Genomic DNA, 23,147 nt, shown 5'->3' on the forward strand with positions numbered 1-23,147 from the left:
GGAGGTAGTGTGTTGGGTAAAGTGCTTGCTGTCAGGCATAAAGACCTAATTTTCGATCCTTAGCACCCATGTAGAGAAAAGCACATGCTGTATGTACATCTCTAATTCCAGTGCTGAGATGGTGAGGATTCAAAAGTAGATGGATCCCTGGGACAGGCTGGCCAGTCAGTTTCACCAAAACAGCAAGCTTCCATTTCATTAAGAGAAACTCTGAATAAGGTGAAGAGGAATAGAGGAAGACAATGTTGATTTCTAGCTTCTACACATGCATGCATGAGTGAGTGTATGCACATGTGCACACACCACACACAATTACATAACAAAATCAAATTAGTGTCAATGTAATTCCTTAAAGTATACTTCATAATATAAATGTGCTGCTTGGTGTGATTATCACAATATATACACCTTCCTTAAAAATTAAAAAAATAAAATAAAATAAAACCTCTATAATCCTACTGTTTGTCCTATTTTAACAGGTTTTAAAAAAGTATATTTTTCCTACATCCTTTTTCCAAAAGCATGATAGTGTAAAGTTACCAGGGAAAGATACATGGGTGTCTTAAGTTACAATTTGTAATTGGCTGATCACCTCACCTGGATTTGGAAAAATAAGACTACCAAACCAACCTTACAACAGAAGGAAGATTCTACTTAAGAGCCTGGTACCAAACTGATGCTGATGAATAAATTTTAAAGAAGTCTGAGGGGGAGGCCAGCATTAACTGGGGGAGGCAATCTGCTGAAGGGAGATTTGGTTGAATAGATAGACTGAAAAAGACAGTATGCAAAGAGGAAGTCATGCAGAAAATTTGGAAGACAGAAGTGTAGTGTGATTACTGTGCTATAGTTGAAAGGGACCAAGTCATAGATGACTTCTGTGAATGGAAAATGATGCACCAGTGAAAAACAACTAAGTTTGAACAGCACAGTAACTTGATTTTAAAGAGGACTAGGTGAGTCTCAGGGACACTTGTGAATGTTAAGAATAATTTGAAAGAAATCAGGACTGAAATTTACAAGGCAGAAACACTGTGGAACAGGGTCTATTCTCTCATACCAGAGTTACAGAGATTATGACCTCATTTTAATTGTAGCTGTAAGCAAACATCTTTAATTGCTGACTTTCTTGCCTGAAGTCACAGAATGAGTGAGGTTGTGAGAGGCTTGATGGCAAGAACTGATGAATAATAAAAAGGTGAACTGCAGGACCGCTGCATTTGGGGTGGTTTGAAGCTTGTACCTGATTGGGGGGGGGGGGTCTTTGTAGAGTCACTGGGCACCACACTTGTCTTACCTTATAGGCACTAAGAAGTGCAAGAAGACAGTCTGCACAACCAGATTTTGATGTCTATCCTGCCATACCTCACTTTTTTTTTTTTTTTATTAAACAAAGCCTTTCCTCTCATTACATGTCCAAGAAAATCCCATCTCCATAGATAAAAGTCCTCCATGAGAACATTCTCAGAATCTGGGGAAGAGGGGCATGGGAGGGAGCACTTTCTCCCTGAGCTCAAGGTTACCCAGGTATTTTTAGAGGAACAGAAGAATTTATTACTTTGGACTTTCTCCTGTTTACAACTTTGTATGCAGTTTCCCATTCCTCCTTAAACAAAGTTTGAAAGGGCATAGTTTTTTTGTCAGCAGAATGCTTGCTAAGTGCAGTACTCTGGTCACAACAGCATAGGAAGTAAGTGGAAATTATAGTTCACAGTATGAAATGGAAGGGCATGATGCTTTTATCTTAATGTAAGCATATCTGTAAGTAGCTGGAGCTCAATTAAGCATCTACTGATGATGCAACCTTTACAGGAAACTTCATCTAAAATAGATGGAGCTGTGAAATTACTGGTTACTGAAACCTGGCAACATCAACTAATCTCATACTTAAGTCATTTCTAACCAACATAAACATTCTCTGTTTGTTTTAACCTAATACTTTTTCTCCTAGTGTATATGTATTTATTTAAAATTACACATTATTTTTGCAAAATTTAAGCATTCTGCACAACCATACCTCTAGAAACATGATTTTTAAAAAAGTGTCTCAGCCCCCAGCACTCTTTGTGGAAGACCTTCCCACCCCCATCCTGTTCATTTGAGAAATGGCTCAAAGACTGATGGAGTTCAGTAGCCTCTTTACAGACCAAGCTTATCACTCCATAGCCACACCTTGTGTCAATTTTTTTCAAACAACTAACTGTATAAATCCCAATTCTGGAGGGGAAGTTTGAGAGAAATGGAAGGACAGGAACTAATAATTAGATAAACTTTGAAAGAAAATATTGTAATAAAAGCCATTGGCAAAATCTACTCCATAAACCAAAAATTTTAAACTATCCTTTTCAAAACATGAATTGTTCTGGAAGCCAGCCAGGCACCATTAAAGTATCAGTTCAGTTTTCACGGACACATACCTAATGACCAAATGGCTTGACATCATTATCTCCAATCTTATAAAATGGAACAGCCAAATTCTTCCAGCTTTAAACAATTCCAAGTTTATATAAAAACTGTTAACCTGTGAGCAAAATCTTCCCTCATATTATTGACCTGTAAAGTATTTCTTAAAGAATAAACTGTGCTTCTCTTGGAGATCAAATTCTAAGATAGGGCTGGACAACTGGTCATATAAGACTAGAAGAACGCATATGCCCATGCAGGAACCCCAAATATATTCACCAAGGGGCTCTGATAGGTGAAAACTTTATTTTTATTGTGTTTTCTGACTATGAGTGTGAACTCAGATATCCCTAGCAAGGATAAAGGACAGTTTGTAACTGCTTTTTAAAAATATTTTTCTATAAAATGAAGAAATGTCCACCCTCTTACTCTGCAGACAGGATGTTCATTATTTCTGTGTTTATCATGTGGTTCAACAGATTGCTTCTTATTGACAGTTTCCTAATGTAGTCAAAGTGTCCATGGATGAAAAGTCTGGAGTGAAATTCCACCATGTTGCTTGTGTTTTTGAACTTTTGTTTGTAGAAAGTGTCAGTAATTATTTTTGCAGCTGTCACTCATAAATGCCTTTATACAAACATCTCATCGGTCTCCTCCCAACAAACAATAACTAAACTCTGAGAAGTCCTCTCACTTCTTTTAGTTATTAAAGTTGGTGCTCAGCAGCCACTCATCCCTTCTCCTGGCCTTTCTCACTGAAGTGAAGCAAAGCTGACACTAAACCTCAACAAAGCTAACTTCTGATTCTTCCTCTTCTTTCCCTCCCGCCTTCCTGGGAAACAATGTTGATCATGACTTTGACTCTCGCTAGTTTCCCATGTCACCCTTCCAGCTCACACTGCACATCTTCACTGGAATCTGTCCATTTCTGTAAACCGTTCATTCTCTGTTTTAACATCTTAACCCCATGCCTTTAATTCTTCTTGATTTCATCTATTTTGTCATAAACTTTTCAGCATCAAGGCATAAGCAGGTAAGTGAAAAATTATTTCAGAGAAGATAATCATCCCAGTTCTCACTCAGGGTTCTCCTTCCCTCCCTCAGTCATCTGATTTGTTAGAAACCAAAAATAAAATTCAGTGGCCTGTAGCCAATTTTCTAAACGGTCTTATTAAATAAAAAACATGGAGTTAAATACAGGGGTGAAAGCCTTAGAGATCAGGGAAAGAGTGACAGCCACCAACCTTACCTCTCCAGCTCTGCAGCTACCAAAAGGTGAGCTACTTCCTGTCTAACCTGTGCCTTTATTGCCTTGCTGTTCTGTCTTCTCATTGGCTCTTAGCCCAGCTACTTCATTTCCTTGTCACTGCCTGTCTGTACAGACCTCCAGGTCTCTATGGTTGGTACTGGGATTAAAAGGGGTGAGTCACCACGATTGGCTGTCCCCTAGTGTGTCCTTGAACACGGAGAGTCCTTGTCTGCCAAGTAATCAGATTAAGGGTGTGTGCTACCACTGCCTGACTTCTATGTTTACTTAAAAATGGCTGGCCTTTTCCCCCTTGATCTCCAGGCATGCTTTATTTATTAACATACAAATAAAATATCACCACAGTGGCCACTGAAATGTCTCACTGAATAAATGTGTTTGGCCTGCAAACCTGGCTATCTGAGATGGACCAGCAGAATCTCTGTAAAGGAGCGATCCAACCCCATAAACTCCTCTGGTCTCCAATCTCCACATGTGCTCCAGGGCATGTGCACCCTCACACTCATCTTGCTCTTGTACTCTCTCACACACAAAAATGATATTTTATAAATAATGATATGTTTTATATGTATAATATAAATGTAGCCAGTTGAGGCTATGACTACAGGCCTATTCTTTGGAGCTGGCATGCCATGGACTGAAGTTTTTCTTTACACTGAGTCTCTGCATCCTGACCAACAGTCCAACTCCCTGCCTTGACAAGTTGGTCACGTTCTCCAGAGTACAGCACACTTGGAACAAGGAGAAGTTACTTTTCCATTTTTAACTAATAGTGACTGGTTGGAACATTTAGTGTTTCCTAAATTACAACTGGTGGCTTCCACCCCCATACCATATTCATAAATGTATGAAGAGTTATTATCCAACTATAAGCTTGCTATTAGGACGAGGAATATGAGCTTTCCTTAACAGCAAAGTTGTTCCTCATGTTCTTTGTGTCCAGTCCCCCATCCCAATCCCTACATTATCATCTGCCCCAGACCCCAGAAGCCTGGAATGTTCATTGTTTCACTGAAGCGCCCTCTTTTATCATTGGGGGCTGAGTTTCCATCACTGAGCATGTCAATTAAATGCCGTTTCTCATCCTTTAAGTTATTGCTTTCACAGAGCTTGTTAGAGCATCATTTTCTTTGCTGTAGTCTCTTATCTCGTTTCCATATTTTAATTGTGCCTTTGGCATAACCTTCAGGTAGGCAATGCTCACAGTGAAGGCTGTGAATCCCTGTTAAAATAGACTGGTCACTCAATGTTTCTCTGCCCCTTCCATCTCCATCAGTTGCTATTTACATCAAAGTAAAGTAAGAAACCACATAGTAGACTGCTAATAACAGCAGTTTGACCTAAGAAATGCTATGGGTATTCAAAGAGAGATGTGTAATCAGAGGCGATGGAAAACTTTTATTGAAAGGTTGGACTTAATGAGGAAATGATGCTGTGATATGTAATCTGCCTTTATTGAAATTACTGTTTTCATTGAATGAAATGTGAATCATTAAAGACTATAATGTTTCTTTGAACATGGAAATTTTGTTTTGATGCTCATAGTTTTCTTACAAATTCCTATGTGGCACTGGCAAGTGAGCATCTTTTAATTCATCATATTGATTTGTGTGTCTCCTACAGATGAATGGTTAGGTTGACTGAGACTAGAGTGACTTTCTGAATATCAGTCTAGCATTTGTCAAATGAATGTATGATTTTCTAGACATCTAGGAAATCTCTGCAGATATTTGTGTTTATTTATAACCATAGAATCCTAAGTGTTAAGAACATAATGGAGCATTCAGAATAACTCCTTGATTTTATGAATGAGAAATGTAAATGGCTTTTCACAGTTAGATGACAAAAATACACTCCTAGGCCTTATTGAGCCCACATTTATTGTTCCTTCTACTATGCTATTTTTAAGATTAGAATTTGAGTCTTAAGAGATCACTGGCCACTCATCCAGAGCACTGCCTGCTTCTCCAGAGTATCCAGGTTTAGGTCCCAGCATCCACAGGCACCAGGTACACATGTGGTGCAAAGACATGTATGCAGTAAAACACCCATACACATAAAATAAACAAATAAAATATTTTAAAGAATTATTACATTCAATTTAGATCTACAGCAAAAGCTTATTTACTAATCGAAATCCAGGCATGAATCATTTCTAACTTTTCTGTTTCCTATTATCCCTGTCACTCCTTTGGGAAACCCATATTATTTGTCCTGGTTCTATAATGAGAATGTTAATTGTCTTGGTTTCCAATACTATGTTACTCTCAAAACACTTGCATTCACTCATACCACGTGTGTAATCTCAGGGTAGCAGGGTTATTTTTCAACCACCAGTCACCCAGTTTATTTCTGAAATTAGGAATTTCTTTCCTCCAAATAAAAAATAAATTTTGGACTCTTGGACTACAGTAACTAATATTTTCCTAGCCTAAAGTTGTTGCTCAATGATAGATTGCTTGTTTAGCCTGTACACATTTCTGGGTTTGATCTTCAGCAACACACACACGTACACTCACATGCATGCACTTGCTCACAATTTAGTGCAGGCCATATAAAGTATACTTTGTGACCCAAAGTAAGTCTCTTTGTGTTAAGTTCAAGCATACATATGAAGTATATAGAGATCTATGTGTCATTTCATTTAATCTTTTTGTCCATGGAACAACCTTGAATTTTTTCTTTGGGTGGCCTATATTTCCTGTAGGAACTTGCCAGGAAATAGTTATTATATAATTATAATAACAATTAATTACTGCTATACTTTTCCTTTTTTCTTTTATTAAGCCCACCCTTCTATAACTAGCTGAAGAAATTATCACATGAAAGGCACTTTATACACAGTCTTTAAAGGACTAGTTTCATAATAATGGAATGTGAAAATTGGAAGGTACATTAGAAAACAATCTGTAGTGAGTGCTATGTAAAAGACTTACACAGGCAGTCAGGGAAAAGAAGACTTAAAGCGAAGTCTTCCAAAGCTCCTCAACAACTAATCACTTACAGACATTAAAATCAGTCCTTTTATTTCTGGTATTATTATTGCAATGTGATCACATGACATGTTTGTCTCTTGTCAAAATATTATTTTACTTATGGATGTTGTAGAGATCATAGAAAAAATCTGATTGAGTTCTTTTATTGACTTTTTATATTCTTTTAAAGGTATTACTTTTTGCTCTTGCTCTCCAGAAATTCTTGTCACTTGTTTCTGTTTTTGTTGTTGTTGGTGGTGGTGATATTGTTGCTGTTGTTGTTGTTGTTGGTGGTGGTGGTGGTGGTGGTGGTGGTGGTGGTGGTATCTGGTATATTCTCAGATGTACATGCAGGTACATGCCAGAGGATAATGCTACATGTCTTCCTCTGTCACTCTTCACCTTATTTTATTGAAACAGTGTGTTTCTGTAAATAGGAAACTCCCTATTTCTGCCAAATTGACTGGTAGACAGGTCCTGGGATCCACCTGTCTCAGCTTCCCTACACTAGTGTTACCTGTACATGTAGCCATGCCTGGATTTTACATAGGTGCTGAGAGTTTGAACTCAAGTCCTCTTGCACTTACAAAAAGGGTCATTACACACTGAGCCATTTTTCCAGACCCTCACCCTGAGATTTTTAACAGAATGAATTATTATGAGTGAATGATATCACGATTAATTAAAGTCAGTCTTAGGAATGATTCGTCTTGGGGGCTAATAGAAAAAGAAGTGTGGTCATGCAAGCTATAAAATAGCTCACCAGGTTTTGCTTGGTACTGCTCACCAGAAGTGACTGTCACTGGGGAAAGGATTCTGAATGCATATATAAAGCATCATATAATTCCAATCATAATATTTATAGTACCCCTTTTTGCAAAGAGGAATTTAGATTATGTTGGTTATAGTGGTTATACAATGATGGCAGTCTCAAGGAGCCTCTCCTTTGTATTTAGTAAATTGCTTTGAGAAACATGCTTCTTGAGTCTATATTCCTGGGGCAGTGCATTTGAAGATGGAAGGGCAAAAGAAATGCCTAAATGGGCAGGCAGCACAGGATCCAGGCAAAATCTGGTTGAGAGGAAATCTGTTCCCGTGATTAGTGAGCTTCCCCAGCCAGCCTGTAGGTGGGTGTGTTTAACAGGAGGAAGCAGTGGGGACCAGCCTGTCAGCCAGCCTTTCAGGCTAATTAGCTCAGAATACAACAAAGATAAGTAAGCCTGAGAGGAGGGCCCTGAGGGTCTTTAGATTCTGGGAAATGTCTGATTGGCAGATGTTAAAAGGGATTCTTTGGTAATCCAGTGCATCAATGAACTGCACAAATTCAGTCCAGAGCTGCAAGAATTCAGGCATGAGGACACTGTGCAGGAGGCTTGCACAGGCAGACTCGAGATGGACAGAACCTTGGAATCTCTAAGGCACATCATTGCCCAAACCTTGCCTCACAGAGACCCAGCTTTGGTCTTCAAAGACTGTAAGTATTGAAGGAGAAAAATCATATTTTTTCTGACTTTTTAGAAAATAGTTCTGAGTGTCTAGTCACATCCTATTTAACTATGATTTCTGCTAGATCTTTGTAGTCGAGTGCTGTGGGCTAAGCGATATTTAAATTGTTCCCGACTTCAGCCAGGAGAATGATTTCATTTTACCTACATCCATGAGGCTCTGGGTTATTTTGCCAAGACACTACTGTGTAGAAGACTCCGTTTTTAAACTCTAAAACCTGCCAAGTCTTAATGAACTTTTCCAGATGCTTTTTAAATAACACAAAGCTGACTGGAACTTGATGAAAACTAAAAATAACTTGGAAATGATAATTTTAAAAAAAAGCATCTCTAGTTGTTAATCTATTTGATCTTCCATAACGTAACTAGTCACATTGAATCAAGTACTGTTTTTATCTAAAAATATTTGTAGCTAACAAAATTTAATGATAAATCACCACTGAGGTCCTAAATTTTAATAACAAATTATAAAGCCAATAAAATGAGATGCCTTTAACTTCACTTACATCCCCACCCCCACCCCACATGGCATGGCAAAGTTATTTTTAAATCTTTTTCTAAAATGATTATGAAAAATAATTCAGTCAAGCTTTCCAGTTCCAGCAATACTATTAAACCATTTGTCATATAACTTCACTTCTGGAACCAATTTGATTTCTCGCTGCTGCAAAACAGACTGTCTTCACAGTGTATCTTATCTACAGTGGGTGTCAGATTACAAAGGGCTTCTGAAATAGAATTGTGCTTTGGAACTGCCCAAAAGGTGAAAATGCATATGGAATGTTTTTTAGCCTGCAATACGTTACAGCTTGTGACTCTAGTGATGTTTGTCTCCATGAAAGTATCAGTGGTTTGGATTTTGCCTTCTGATTAGTGAATAACGGTCCTCTCCAGATGTCCCTGTAGCTTATATTTCTCATATGTGTGATGAAGAAAGAGAAACATTGGGCCACATTATTCTATAAAATTTCCCTCTTGGAAATTAAATTGTTACCAATCTGTCCTCTAAGGCATAAAATGAAAGCTATTTTCTTTCTTATTTTTTTTAATATTGCCTTCAAGTATTTGTCAATAGCTATGTTAGAAATAATAAAAATCACTCCATCCTCAAGGCTAGCCTGGAGTCTATTCTGGCTTGTTATGTTTTCCTCAGTGAAAGAGAGGGAAAGAATGTCTCCTACAATGCATTCAATTCTTAGTGAAGGCTTTGGCATGTCCAAAGTTTTGGATAAATTGCAAGGACTTACATCTAGAATTTGGAGCTTAGAGGCAGTAAAAAGAAATGGGGGAAAAGTGAGGCTGCATGGTCCAGGTTTTAAGCTGAACTAATTTCTTCCAATTGCATACTGTCTGTCACCAAATTTTTTGCAAGAATGCTGTTGTTTTTTTTCTGGGTTTTTTTTTTTTGAGACCATTATAATCCACACAGAAATTCTTTCATATGGAAGAAATGTGTCACATTTCATATATTTCATTCATTAACGGCAACAACAAGAAAAAAAATCCTAAAGCTGGCATTTTTCATTGCCGACTTCCCCTGAAATGAACCGCCACTTGCAGCTGTTTGTCTCACTTAGTGAGTATGAATGTTAGAATGCCGGTCCTTTCCCTTCTGGCTTATCTAACCTGGGAATAAAATGACTAAATGGCAAATGTCACTACTAATCTTTGTGGAAGGGTAGAAATGAGTTTACTTTCTGAGTCAGGACTTTAGATGTCTGTTTGGGAACCAAGACACACCTTGGCAACTTTGGTTGCTGTCTATGTCAAAATCTGACTCTCGTGAACCTTATTTCTTTGGCACACCCATAAGTTGCTGCTACTACACTCCTGCTAGCAGGGGAAAAAACAAAACAAAACAACAAAAAAACTCTCACCAGCCTAACAAGCAAGTTCTGAAAAGTCTCCTGTTCTCCTAACTCACTCCAGGCTCCTCCTCTGCCATGATCCATCCAGTCTCTGCCAGGGGGGAGGGCTGTGCACTTCAACATATCACTGCTAATTATTTAAGTAGAATTACTTCCTTGCTTTCTTGGAAGATGAAAGGGGACTTCAAAAAATTATAAAACCCAACCAAACTGAACAAACGAGCATATATATAAAACCAACAACATCAGGTTGTTTCTAAACTCCTGTTCTATGAATGCAAAGTGCTATTTTCTTCACTCTCTGGACACACAGTATGGAGAGCAAAAAAAAAAAAAAAAAAAAAATGGCTCCCTGAGTTATTCACCACCCTTGGCTGGCTTTTCATTTGCTTACAAACAAGCAACAGTTGGTAAATTTTCTCTTCAAGTTGATTAGGAAAAGCACTCTGAGCGTTTTCTAGTCTGAGGCAGCTCCATGTGGGAATAGTTACATTCACTTAAGGAAATAAATGTTGAATGCATTGCTGAGCCATGAAGGCCCTTCAGATGGCATTTTACAATATGTTGTCTGTTGTAGTTTAGATGTTGTTCATCTACGATAGCTGTATATTTTTAAAGGTATTATTTTCTTTCTTAAAAGGAAAGGAATCCCACAGCATTTTTCTTTACTTCCTAGTTGACATTCAAATGAAAAAGGTTTGGGATAAGGTGGGCTCCCAATGTGAAATTTGCTTCTGAAGGCTGGCATGAGACTGTTCTCCACAACAGGAGCATCTCTGTAATAGGCAGCACTGGATAGCAGCACTCAACCAGACAGAATCTGTTTTCAGAGAAATTATGGCATGTGTCCATGCTGACTTTCATTCTGAGCTTTGTGTCATCCAGTTTCATTCCATGGGTCATGAGTCACATGCAAGGATGAGCTATCTTAAGAGCAGCCCCTGCCCTCTCTTGAGGAGCACGTACTTAGTTTGTTTGCTACTGTTTGACCAGTCCTTGGCTTTTTCTCAAAAGAAACTAATGCATGATCTCAAGACGGCTATGTAGCAGATACTAACCTAGGTACTAATTCTTCACATTATAAAAGGTAAGATACTTACATACCATTTCTAGGGTGTTACTCCATCCATTTTATAGACACTAGGATTTTAAATCCTCATTGTATGACAGATAATATGCCAGGAACATTTATTCATAGCAAGCCAATAAATGCAGATGCTGCTGTAGTACTGCCGTGTTGTTATTATAAGTTAAGGAATGGAGGCAAATTGACCAAGCCCCACCATGGTAGGGGATAGAGGCTAGACACAAATGTCTTCCAACTCCTTACTTTTAGTCATTCACTATATGACGCTGCTTTTTAGTGGTGCCAGTTACCATATCATCAGGACTGTAATGGCAAAGTCTGTGGGGAAAACAAAGAGGGAAGAGAAGTGAACTTTCTGGGAGGTGAGGGAGCCTGGTAAGAAATCATATTTGAGTATGACAGGGATGCAGACATGGAAGCGTTTTTAGAGGAGGAGAAGCTATGTGGCCAAAGGCCATACAAGAGGCATGGATTGAATGAGACTGAATAGGAGAAGCAGGTTGAGTCTTGCTGACACATAGGCCATTAGGAGGTACTGGAGTTAGGTATGATCTTAAATTATTTGTGGAAGTTTATGGCTTTGTGTGAATCTGTTGGAAGCATATTACCGATACCTTAACTGGAAAGAACTGCAGCTTTTATCAGTAGGAAACCATTTCCCAAACCAAGTAAGATGTAAAGTTAGTAAATGATAAATGAGCCTCTAGGAAGGTGTTACCTTTCAGTAGCTGAAGACCAAATCAAAGTAACTTTCTCCAAGAGATTGTTTAAAAGCTATCATTTCAGCCACAAGAATTAGTAGATTACTGGGTTGGCTTTATGAAGTTATATGTTAGATTTCAGTAGTATTTTCTCCATATTCTATGATGAAAAGGTAAGATGGAGTCTTTGTTAAATGTTGCTCAGTTAGATGCAAATTTCTCACATATTTGAGGTACATTAACTTTTTTTATTTGAAAAACATTTCTCTGCATGGAAGGTTTTATATATATCAGATAGGTGAATACTTAACTTCAAAGAGCACATTTCTACCCTTTGGAAAACTCAGACCAGACTACAAGGCTATTAAAAACATCTTAGTAATCATGAATCTGGCAGTATATGGCCTGGGAGAACAAAAATCCTCAAGAGTCAAGTATTTTTTCTGTCCCATTCTCTTTAGTGCAGTTACTTGAAATCTATAAATTTGATGATACATTTATAGTTTTCACATTTCACAGAGAGGGTTGGATGTAAGGGATGTAAAATTCCTTTGCATACTGCAGTGCATTCCACCATATAAACTGCCCTTGAAAGAACACCATTTCATTTCAGAGCAATGATTCCATCTTAATTGCAATAGAGTAAATCTTGATACTTTTAGTATTAAACTAGAAATGCATGTTTTATGGAAACCTGTTCAAATGCCAGTCTTACTTTATTTGTAACAGGATACAATGACTTTTATTTGAATTCATACTGAGAAAAAAATGAGAACTTTAGCTCAGCTATCAGTGGTATAAAAGATGTTCTTTTTATCTTTTACCAAAAAATGTTCATTTGACAGTTTAAATATTGAAGGACAGCCCGAGGAGAAACTATTTCAAAGTCTTTTAACTGAGGGGAGGTGACTTCTCAGTCACATAAAGGCCAAATCTGCCCTAATACCTTTTTCCTCATATGCAAATACATTTAACAGATCAAAATAAAATATGATAGACAATCATCCCATGAGATCAGTCTGTGGCCTCTTCATAGGCTGCTGCCCCATATCACCAGAGGTTTTTATTTATTTTATTTTATTTTTTAACAGTTGAGATTTGTTAGCTTGAACTCAATTCTAACAACTTCTGAAACTCATGTGCTAAGTTACAGCCCATAATAGGATACAGCTGCCCGAGGGTGAGGTTCTAAGTTATGATCTTTCTGTTTAAATGATACGGTTTTACTGATTATGTGCTACAGATTGATTTAAGAAATGTTAGACAACTTTAGAAGCCTTTCATAAAAGAATTTTTATTTAATATATTTTATATTCAAGTTTTAACCCCAAAGGCTTTTATTTCTTTTCCTCGATGTTCAAATGCCCATGTAAGTTTAGTCTGTAGAGGCATTTAAAACAATACTATTTTAAAAGAAAAAGAATCCTATTGAAAGTTTAAAGCTAACAGAAGGGACAGTTACTCCACCCTGTGGTTCTCTCCATTGTCTCTCTGGAGTCAATGGAATGTTATGGTTTTGAATTTTTGTTGGCTTTATTTTTTTTCTCCCTGATGCGATGATAATCAGTTGATCCCTAGTGCAATCTCATCTTGTTGAGCAGCTGTGAGAACCTATCATTCACCCACCACTCTGTTGGCACTTATGGCCTCTGCTTTTTCATCTGAGTTTCTCTCCTATGCTTCTGAACTACCTGTTATAATTTCTCTGGGGTGGTTTTGTCTATAGCTTAGTTTTAAGTCCCAGGGCAGAGTCAGACCTTGTACTTTTGTCACATGCCAGATGCCTTCTACAAGGTCAGGTACCTTGTATATGACAGATATGTTTAAACTACTGATTAGTTTTTCTCCCCCATGGAAGGGGAAGAGGGAAGAGTTTTCACACTGTTAGGGTATTCTCCTTCGCGATGAAGTAAACTTCCCAGCACTCTTCCAAGTCATTCCTCAGTTGACAGAATTATCAGAGAATAACTACATTTAGGAAGAAGTTGACATCAAAATAAGCAGGAGGGACCATGAAAGAAGAGGCCCTGAAGACAGAAAGCCACCTCAGGTGATTCAGCCAGGGAGCTGCCTTGAGCTCTCCTTATGACTAGCTCAGAATCACCCCATGAGCCACTTTGGCACACCCTCAGAATCTACCACGCCTACATGTATCCTTAGAATGTGCCTCCAGCTATAAGTCACCAAGGCATTCTTCTTATGCCCAATTCTATTTGTGCTTTATACACTGACCCTGTGACAAATACTAAGAACCATTCTATAAATCATTATTTCTAGGGAAATACATTATATACCTAAAACCATATTTGTATAGATGTGACCATTTTAATAAACCCGAATTGTGTGCCTGATCCTCAGTTGGTTATCTTACATCAGTGCTCCCATCAAGTGTCATAAATACAGTGCAATGTCAGTGCCCAATAGAACATGGAGGAAGATACATACCCCATGATTGGAAAATAGGTTGCATCAGGTTTCTATTCTATACAGCCTTTAAAATTGATTGATATCATCTCACTCATGCTGCACATGTAAACCACACATGTGAATTCTATCATGCTGCTGCTGCTATTTAAGTGTGACACATACAATGACTTTTCATTTAATTTGCCTTTGCATCTTCCTTTTGTTCTTTCATATTCTCTTTTCTCTCCCTGTCCTTGCAAATATACATAAAATAAATGTTATTTAACTTTTCTCATAAAAAGATTTACAGTTCAGCCTTTTTTAATTCTAAAGGTGAAAAGTACCCCCCCCCCAAAGAATGATATTACTTTTAAATTTTTATAGATCCTCCTGCAAAGTTAACTATGTAAAACAACTCAAAAGATTCAGAGAAATGTTTGGGTTAGGGGGTGGAAGTGAAAGAAGGAAAGAAAAACCAAACAAAAGCCAGCCAGTTTTCCAGCAGTTTAAGGAGCTGGGGCACAACCCTTGAAGAGTGCCCCTGCTGGGAACAAAGAGAACTCCAGCTGCCTGTCGCACTGTGCCAGTGCGGCTACCTTAAAAGAATTTCACACAAAAGGAAAGGGGGTCAGGGCCCGCCCACTGCTGCTGGACACAGGGGCAATGTCTACAAGAGTTCATTGGTCTGGCCAAAGCCAAAGCTAGGAATCATTGCAAATGCCTAGACAGCTGCATGGCTGATCGGTTCCTGGGGCTAGAACAAACAAAACACAAGACCCAGAGGCACCCTATTTTTCAACCTATTGTGCATGCATGATAAATTAATATACCACAAGTTTGTCCTTTACATTATTTGAGGGCCCTTTTTCTCTTTTCCCTCAATTAAATTAGAAAATCACACTGATAAGAACAAGCTCTACATGATTGAGTTGCTGAAATAGTTAATACTATTTAACATTATGTAAAATGTCACCTGTTAACAGGTATTTTAATTAAAGGTGGTGTTAAAGTATTATAAACATAAATCCATCTGTTCAAAAGCAGAGAATCAATTTTAATATATGTTAATTATCTTGAAAGCCATTTAATGATCTATTTGTAAATGGCAGTCTTTCCAATTTGTCTTAATTATTTTGGGCAAGGGATATTTTACTCAGCTAGAAATTTTCCCGATATAGGATTAAAGAAATTGGCCCCTTTTTTTGTGGTAGACTTATAACAGACTTTTATAATCCTTTGTGTGTATGTGTGTGAACAAATGGCCTTTTCTAGGACTGGCATTTTAAGTGATTGAACCGGGCTGTGAAATATATTATTTTTACTTTCCTGGGGCATATGAGTCACTAAGTATTAAGTTAAAATAAAAGTTAATTCCTCAGTAGTTCTTGCTAACGACAGATCCAATGTTTTTATTATCCATCAAAAAGTGAAAATTTGGGATACTAATAACTTGAGATATTGAGACATGAACATTTTATCCACTTTTTCTTTTTTTGGCTATTCTAAATCTTTGACTTAACCAGTGAATGCTCTCAAAAGAGCTTGTTCTTTTCTATCTCTGAAATTCTCATGTATTTGGGCAATAAATAGCACAATGTATTTAATGAGAGAAATCTCAGCCATGCATACTATTTTTAGAGCATTTAATGATAAGGTTTCCAGAACTCTATGAGCAATTAGTTTCAAAGATGCAATATGCAAACATATAATCATGTCTTCCTTCAACATCTCTGATCACAATAGTTAAGAAACTAGTGCTTAGCATGTGTGGAGCCCTCCTCTGAGCATTTTCTTTTTTTAAGACACACACTGCTTTCCCCAGATAAGGAACTTCAGCTTGGATCAGGTAGGTATCTACTCACTGTGGTACAAAAAAAGATTCAAACCCAAGCTATCTGATTCTGGAGCACAGGCTTGAATTATCAACTGCCCACTTCTTAGTGATAAATGGAGAGACAAAACACAATGCACATTTTAATGCATATCAGCTAGTGCCTATCATTCAGGGTGCATATAAAGCACACTTTATAATCTGTGGAGCGCATAAAATCTCACAATTTCTATGTGAAAACATAGATCATACATCCCTATTGATGTCTCCATTGAAAAGTTGAAAACACAACTCTTTTGCTTCTCTCCTTCCTTCCCTCTGTCTCTCCACATATATGTGTATGTTTCATTGTTATAAATTATATGTAATATAGATTATTTCCGTGTGTGTGTGTGTGTGTGTGTGTGTGTGTAATAAGCTCTGATTTTTGGTTTAAAACTCTGTACTTCTCAGAAAAGGCCCAGGTTCCTTTCAGTCTACAGGGAAAAAAACTCTTTTGCTGTTTCATTTTCTACCCACATCTCATGGATTTTATTTTCTGTCCGACCTCCTCTGACTTAGAGAAACATTCAACTTTGAGATTCCTACATGCCCATTCCTACATACATACATACATAAATATTACATACACACACATATAAGTAATTGTATTCTTTCTAATAATCTAGCTTCTTCTTCAAAGTTCTATCTCTTCCTTTTTTAAAAATGTAATTTATTTTACTATGCATATATGTGTGTGCCTGCTTGTCTGTATGTATGTGATGTGTATGTAGATATACACAGAAGTCAGATGAGGGCATTGGATCTCCTGGAACTGGAGTTACAGACAGTTGTAAGACACCAGTGTGGGTTTTAGGACTCAAACCCAGGTCCTCTGCAGGAGCAGTGAGTGCTCTTAACCACTGAGCTGACTCTCTAGCTCTTCTTGGATAGTCTCCAACAGGAAGTTCAGTGTCTTCAGCAAGGGCAATGTGTAAGGAACATCATGTTCACTCCAGCTTTGTCTCCCACTTGAGTCAAACGGGACACCAGGCTGGTGGGGCATTTTGAATTATTATAAGAAGTTGAGTTCCTTCACCTCAGTCATCAGCAAATCGTATACCCTCTTGGCAGCACCTTTCCTTCATAGGAAAGGGGGAAGAGTTACTTCCACTGCCCTTTCAGGTTACTTAGCTGGGCTACAAACTAAGTGTAAACATATATAAAACAGGAAGCAAGAGGAAAATTATGTTTAATAATAAATTTATACAAATGGTTCATAGTAAATATTCCATATGAAGAAATGTCAGATAAGTGAAATTTATATAGCATTCTGAGTTTCAGAAGTGATGAAGGAGGTGTACTGGGGGAGGGTGGGAATGCAGTAATAAAAGCATGAGGGAGGGTATGTACTAAGAATAAAGTTTGCTTTATGCAATAACATGTCTTCTCAGATCTGGAAGGACATGGGGGAAGGGAAGAATATAATAAAAATATATTTACATTTATAATTATTTTAAATAATACAAATATAATAAATAATAAAGTTATAAATTTTTGAATAATGAACTAATGACAGAAGTTGAGGAAAATACAAATAAATGGAAAACTAACTCATGCTTGTGGATTGGGGGGAAAAAAGTCTCCTCAGTCATGAAAGTCATCCCAGAGAAGCTCTCATAGAATGAGAGTCATGGATGTGGTATCAGACTCTACTTCCTTTCCTGTGCTCTTCTTTGGTTGGTGCAGTTATAACAGCTGAGTTTCTTTTAGATAATGCATTCATTTCTTTTTTTATTGCTGCGATAAATTACCCAAGAAAAGCAACTGAGGCAGAGGAAGGGTTTATTTGGGATCACATTTTTAGGGTAGAGTCCACATCAAAGAGAAAGCATGATGGCAGGAGAGTGTGGTGGTGATCACACTGCATCATTAGTAAGCTGAGAGGGACACATGCTGGTGCTCAGTTCACTTTCGACTTTTATTCAGTCCAGGATCCCAGCCCATGGGATGGTGACACCTGCATTCAGGTTGTCTTTCCTTTCAGTTAAACCTTTCTGGAAACAGTTTCACAGAGGCACACACAGAAGTATAGGTACATAATGATTATAATCTAGTTGAGTTAACAATGAAAAATAACAATCACAGAGGGAGAATAAAAGCATGTGGGATGAAGGTATGAAAAATAATACTAAGAGAAAAACACAATAAAACCAACGCAGAGCCAAATGGTTAAAATAAAACACTGAAAAGAAAAATGCTGATGTTCCTCTTTGGCTGAGGAATTAGAAGATGGAATATTTTGCCTCTTCCCCACCCCACCCCCAGGCTTCCAGTTTTTTATAGTTTACCTGGCATGGAGAAAAGAAAGATATTGAGTCATATTTGCTCTAAAGTCCATACAGGTTAGGCCAGGATGGACTTTTTGCTAGCTAAGCCTTCTTTTGGTACCCGCTGTAACATGGCACCGTGTTGAGATGGTGAGGCCTAGACACTGTGTGATCCTGTGTGCCTGGCTGTGAAGTATCTGTCCTAGCTTATATTCACATAAGCCTGATCTTACTCCTCTTCCTAGAGATCTGGCAGCAGTTTCCAAATGTAACCTTCCTCTGTGCATCAGAGCCCTCATTTCACACCATGTAAACCTAGCTCCCTGCACCTACATCCAAATCACAGCCAGTTTCCTGGTTTCAAACCAATTATCCCAGTCATCTGTTTATCCATGATGAGTAGAGACCTTCAGATCTTGAGATATAAAAGTGAAAGTGCCGGACCTTTTCCTGCTAGAAGGATTTTACTGTAAACTCACTTTTTTTTGTTTGTTGTTTTTCAAGACAGGGTTTTTCTGTGTAGCCCTGCTATCCTGGAACTCACTCTGCAGTCCTGGCTGGCCTCAAACTCAGAGATCGACCTGCCTCTGCCTCCTAAGTGCTGGGACTAAAGGCATGCGCCACCATGCCCCAGCTTGTAAACTCATTCTTCAGCTGGCTCCCAACCATAGCCCTAGATAATAAAGTAGGACGTGCAGGGCCCTTTCTCCAGCATCTACTCACTGTGTAGATCATGTATCTCCCATCTTAAACTACATTTCTGCAGAGTATCAGATTGTCTGTCTGAGGCCTTCCTTTGTTCTTGCTTAAAGCCCTGCAGGAGAGCATCCTCCCCTTTCCCACTATTTTATCTACTGCCCAATGTTAAGATTCATTGTTTATTTTACAAATCTAAGGTTAAACCTTTCCGTATTTCATGTGGTCTTTGTCTGATATTCACAGTTCCACTCCTGTGTCTTCCTATGCCACTCATGTTCCCCTATGGGCCAGCACCTGATGGTCATTTCAGACTTGTAAAGAACCCAGAAGCTCCCAGATGTCTCTAATCTACTGCCTTATCACCTACTTATGCAGTTCTTTTAAAAATGCATAAATGTCTCCTCGTTCTTTCATTTAATGCTGCTGTTACTTCTCAGAGAGTACAATTTCTCTTCTTTTCCCCAGTGTGTCTATCTCATTTTCCTAAGAACTCAGCTTAGGCACTCCTCCTTCATAGATTTTCCTTACATCTCTCAGCCCACATCCATTTTTTTCGCCTTGCAATTATTTAATTACTATGTCATGTTTTTTTTGCTTTAAATATTATCATTCACTCTATCCTACAATTAGATGCTCTAATAAATTATTCACTAATATATAATGAATATATTATTTCTTCAGGAAGACTGCAAATCTCTGTGGGCTGAGAGACCTGTTTTGAACTTTTTTGTACTTCAGGGTTAGGGGTCACACATATACTGTGACTGCATAATTGCTTGTTAATGGGATGTTCTGTTCCACTGATCCCTGAAAGTATTTTCAGTAGAGCACTCCATGCTGGTTACATAAATCAATTAAAGTCAAGACAAATGTGCCCACCATCCCATTCACAATTTCCTTAAGCCAGTTAGTAAAGATACAGCCCAAGTGAGGCCACAGGTATCAGTCAGGTGCTAGTTCTGACTAGGTTTCCCTTTCTGCACTCACTCCACCATCTCTAGCTGGAACAGGTTACTACCATGACAGCCTTGCTGTTTTAGTAACACTAGAGTTCACATATAAAATGTATTATAGAACTCTCCTATTCCTCCAATTCCTGTTCCTGTTCCTATTCCTATCCTGAACTCTCCAGGAATTAGTGAAATTCACTTACTTCCCATACATTCAGTCAATCACACAACTGTTCAGACCATGCAAAGTGTTGTTTAGATTTCAAATGAATGTGATGACTGTTTCTAAGAGGATAATTCTATCCTCTTGGTTGTAAACCAAGGAGGGCACAGAGTAGAATAAACCAGAGTTTGTTCCTTCCAGGATCCCAGAGTCTACTGTAAGTTAAATACTAGAAAACTACAGTTTATTAGATGAATTGTTACCACAAGACATTTCATTCTTCTAGCCAGAAGAAAGTCAAGCCAAGTCTGACTTGATAAATGTAGCCAGGAGCACCATATTCATTTTATGAGCATGGTTTATAGAAGATCAAGCACTAAAACACAGGGCCACTAATGGAATAAAAGCTCAGAAAAGGAGATTCATGCAGCATACACTCAGTGAGTAAGGCATGATGGAGGAGGTGGTGTTTTATCTGAAGTGTAGGAGTTATTTAGGTATGGAGATGGGGGAAACATCCAAGGTAGGAGGGAGAAAAAGTCTCATGAGTTTAAAGACAAGTAAAGAGAATATTCTTTTTGAAGCCAGGGGAAGTTTTTGCTGGTGAGGGTCAAGATGTTTTACACTGTTCACATCTTCTTTGGTTAGTTGTGAAAGCTTCAAACTGGACTTTATAATAAAAAAGGAAAGTTGAGGAAGGAGAAAATGAAATGAAGCCATGTAGAAGAGCTTCTGGGCAGTCTAATTACTACTCCAAATATGCAGTTATGATCAAATTTCAGATACATTAAAGAGTGATGATATTAGCCACAGTAATACTTATAAACTGTGTAGCAAACTGTCTTGTTGATATACAAAGCATTCAAAATCTTGAGGGAATTTATTACTGCATCCAAAGAAGCAATTCAAGGCAGGGATATGGATTAAGAAGTTTGACAAACAACATAAATTAGAGGTAAATCAGTTCCTTTATTTTCAGATGTTATCAGATGATAAATGTTGTGAAACAGAATTGGGTTACATATAGTCTCTAGGATCAACCAATCATTCTTCCTCCCACTTCTTCTTACGATGCTGCCTCAGTCAATGAACTCTGGTTCATTCTACTCTGTGCCCTCCTTGGTTTACAACCAAGAAGATAAAATTATCCTCTTAGAAACAGTCATCACATTCATTTGGAATCTAAACAACACTTTGCATGGTCTGAACAGTTGTGTGATTGGACTTATACTTCTCTATGGCAGCTCTAACACTTAGCATCGGTTAAGTGCCACATTAGCCAAACTGTCCCCATGTGCTTCTTCCTTCCTTCCTTTCCTTCCTTCCTTTCTTTCTTTTTTTATTTAAAATTTTTCTTTTTTCATTTTACATCCCAGCCACAGTTCCCCCTCTCCTGCTCCACCCCCACTCTACCCTCCATCCTCTCTTCAGAGTGGGTAAGGGCTCCCTTGGGGAGTCAACAAAGGCTGGAATACCAAGTTGAGGCAGGACTAAGCCCCTCCCCCCTGCATCAAGACTGAACAAAAAGTATCTCACCACAGGGAATGGGCTCCAAAAAGCCAGTTCATGTACCAGGGGTAAATCCTGGTCTCACTGCCAGGGGCCCCACAAACAGATCAAGCCATATAATTGTCACCCACATTCAGAGGCCCTAGTTTGTAGTCAGCCCTCCTCCCACCCTCTCCAGTTGTATGCTTTCTCCAGGTATCCAGCCAAGGGTCACTAGCACCCTCCTGTTTAGTGTCCAGATTCAACAGGTCACTGATTAACTTGTCCTGGCTGTTGATAAACCGTTTTTGTTCTAGTGTCCATTGAGAGAAAGTAGAGACTGTAAAAGGAACCTTACTAAACTTTAAGAGAAATAATGTAGACCTTTAAACAATGTGTCATAGACCACAGCTTCTCAAACTGCTGTGGTGACCCCATGTGAAGTCAACTGAATGTGGGGGTGGCAAAAACCATTGGCAACAGCAAAGGGTTTTTGAATATGCAATGATGAAAAGTTAATTTAAAATCAAATGCATACTGAATCTGGGGTGCTCAGAGCACTGCTTGTTTGTGTTGTATCACATGACTTCACTGCAACCTAGGTTCTGAATACAACACACATAGTTCACACTGTGTGTACTGTCTACCACTAGCCACAAGAGGAGATACAGATAGAAATATGTACTATTAGCTAAGAAGTCAAATAAATGAGGCCTGAAAATCATGAACTGGCAATATTTGTCAAAGTATTTCACTGGGCTAGTGTAGAAGGAAGCTGGGCTATGGTGACAAAAAACCAAAAGGAACATTAGGGAAGCAGAGACAGTCATAGGATATTCTTACTAGCAGCCTGACTATAACACAAAAATTTCAATAACCAGTAACCACAAATAGTTCCAAGGTTGGGTGATGTATTTAATTGATTATCTTATTATTTATTCATTGTCTCAAGCACATTTATGGCTGCTGAGAAGCAATAAGCAAAAGAGTAAGCATTTAAAAAATAGGTCAAGAGTATGACTAAGGAAACAACACCCAGGAGAAAGAGCATGAATTATTTCTTAGAGAGCTAGGCACACACAGAGATGAGTCCCTAGATGTAGAGATGAGTATCACACACTTAGTAGCTCAAGTTTATATTGTAACATGAGGAGGGAAGGATTTGGGGCTAAGACATCTAGAGACTAAACTATGTAAAGAGTCCTCATCCTCTACTCATATTCTCTTTGAAATAGTCTCTAAACCTTACTGATGTTACCTAAAAAAAATGAAGCATGTGTTTTATAAATAGTACACCCTCTTATATATCTGACCTTTAGAGTTGCAGACAGCAAAACTGGACTTCTTTGTCCTGCACTCCATTCATCCTGATTTCCAGTTACAAGAGGAGATACAGATAGAAATATGCATTGTCTATGCTCATGCACATATGTTGCACTTTTCAGGGTGATGACATGTGGAGTACCATCAAAGGAATCTTTTTTGGTTGCATAAT

At 38.2% G+C, this 23,147-nt stretch overlaps 1 protein-coding gene across 1 annotated transcript in view; it reads left to right on the forward strand.

Annotated features, from left to right (window-relative positions):
• Positions 1–7,551: 7,551 nt before the first annotated feature.
• Lix1 (limb and CNS expressed 1) overlaps positions 7,552–23,147 on the forward strand; it is a 50,917-nt gene continuing 35,321 nt past the window's right edge. The window contains exon 1 of the mRNA XM_028866567.2: positions 7,552–8,119. Within this exon, the coding sequence (XP_028722400.1) occupies positions 8,038–8,119 (82 nt within the window). The 5' untranslated portion in view covers positions 7,552–8,037. The remainder of the gene's footprint in view (positions 8,120–23,147) is intronic.

Source organism: Peromyscus leucopus, chromosome 8a, assembly GCF_004664715.2.
Source record: "Peromyscus leucopus breed LL Stock chromosome 8a, UCI_PerLeu_2.1, whole genome shotgun sequence".
Lineage (NCBI taxonomy): Eukaryota > Metazoa > Chordata > Mammalia > Rodentia > Cricetidae > Peromyscus > Peromyscus leucopus.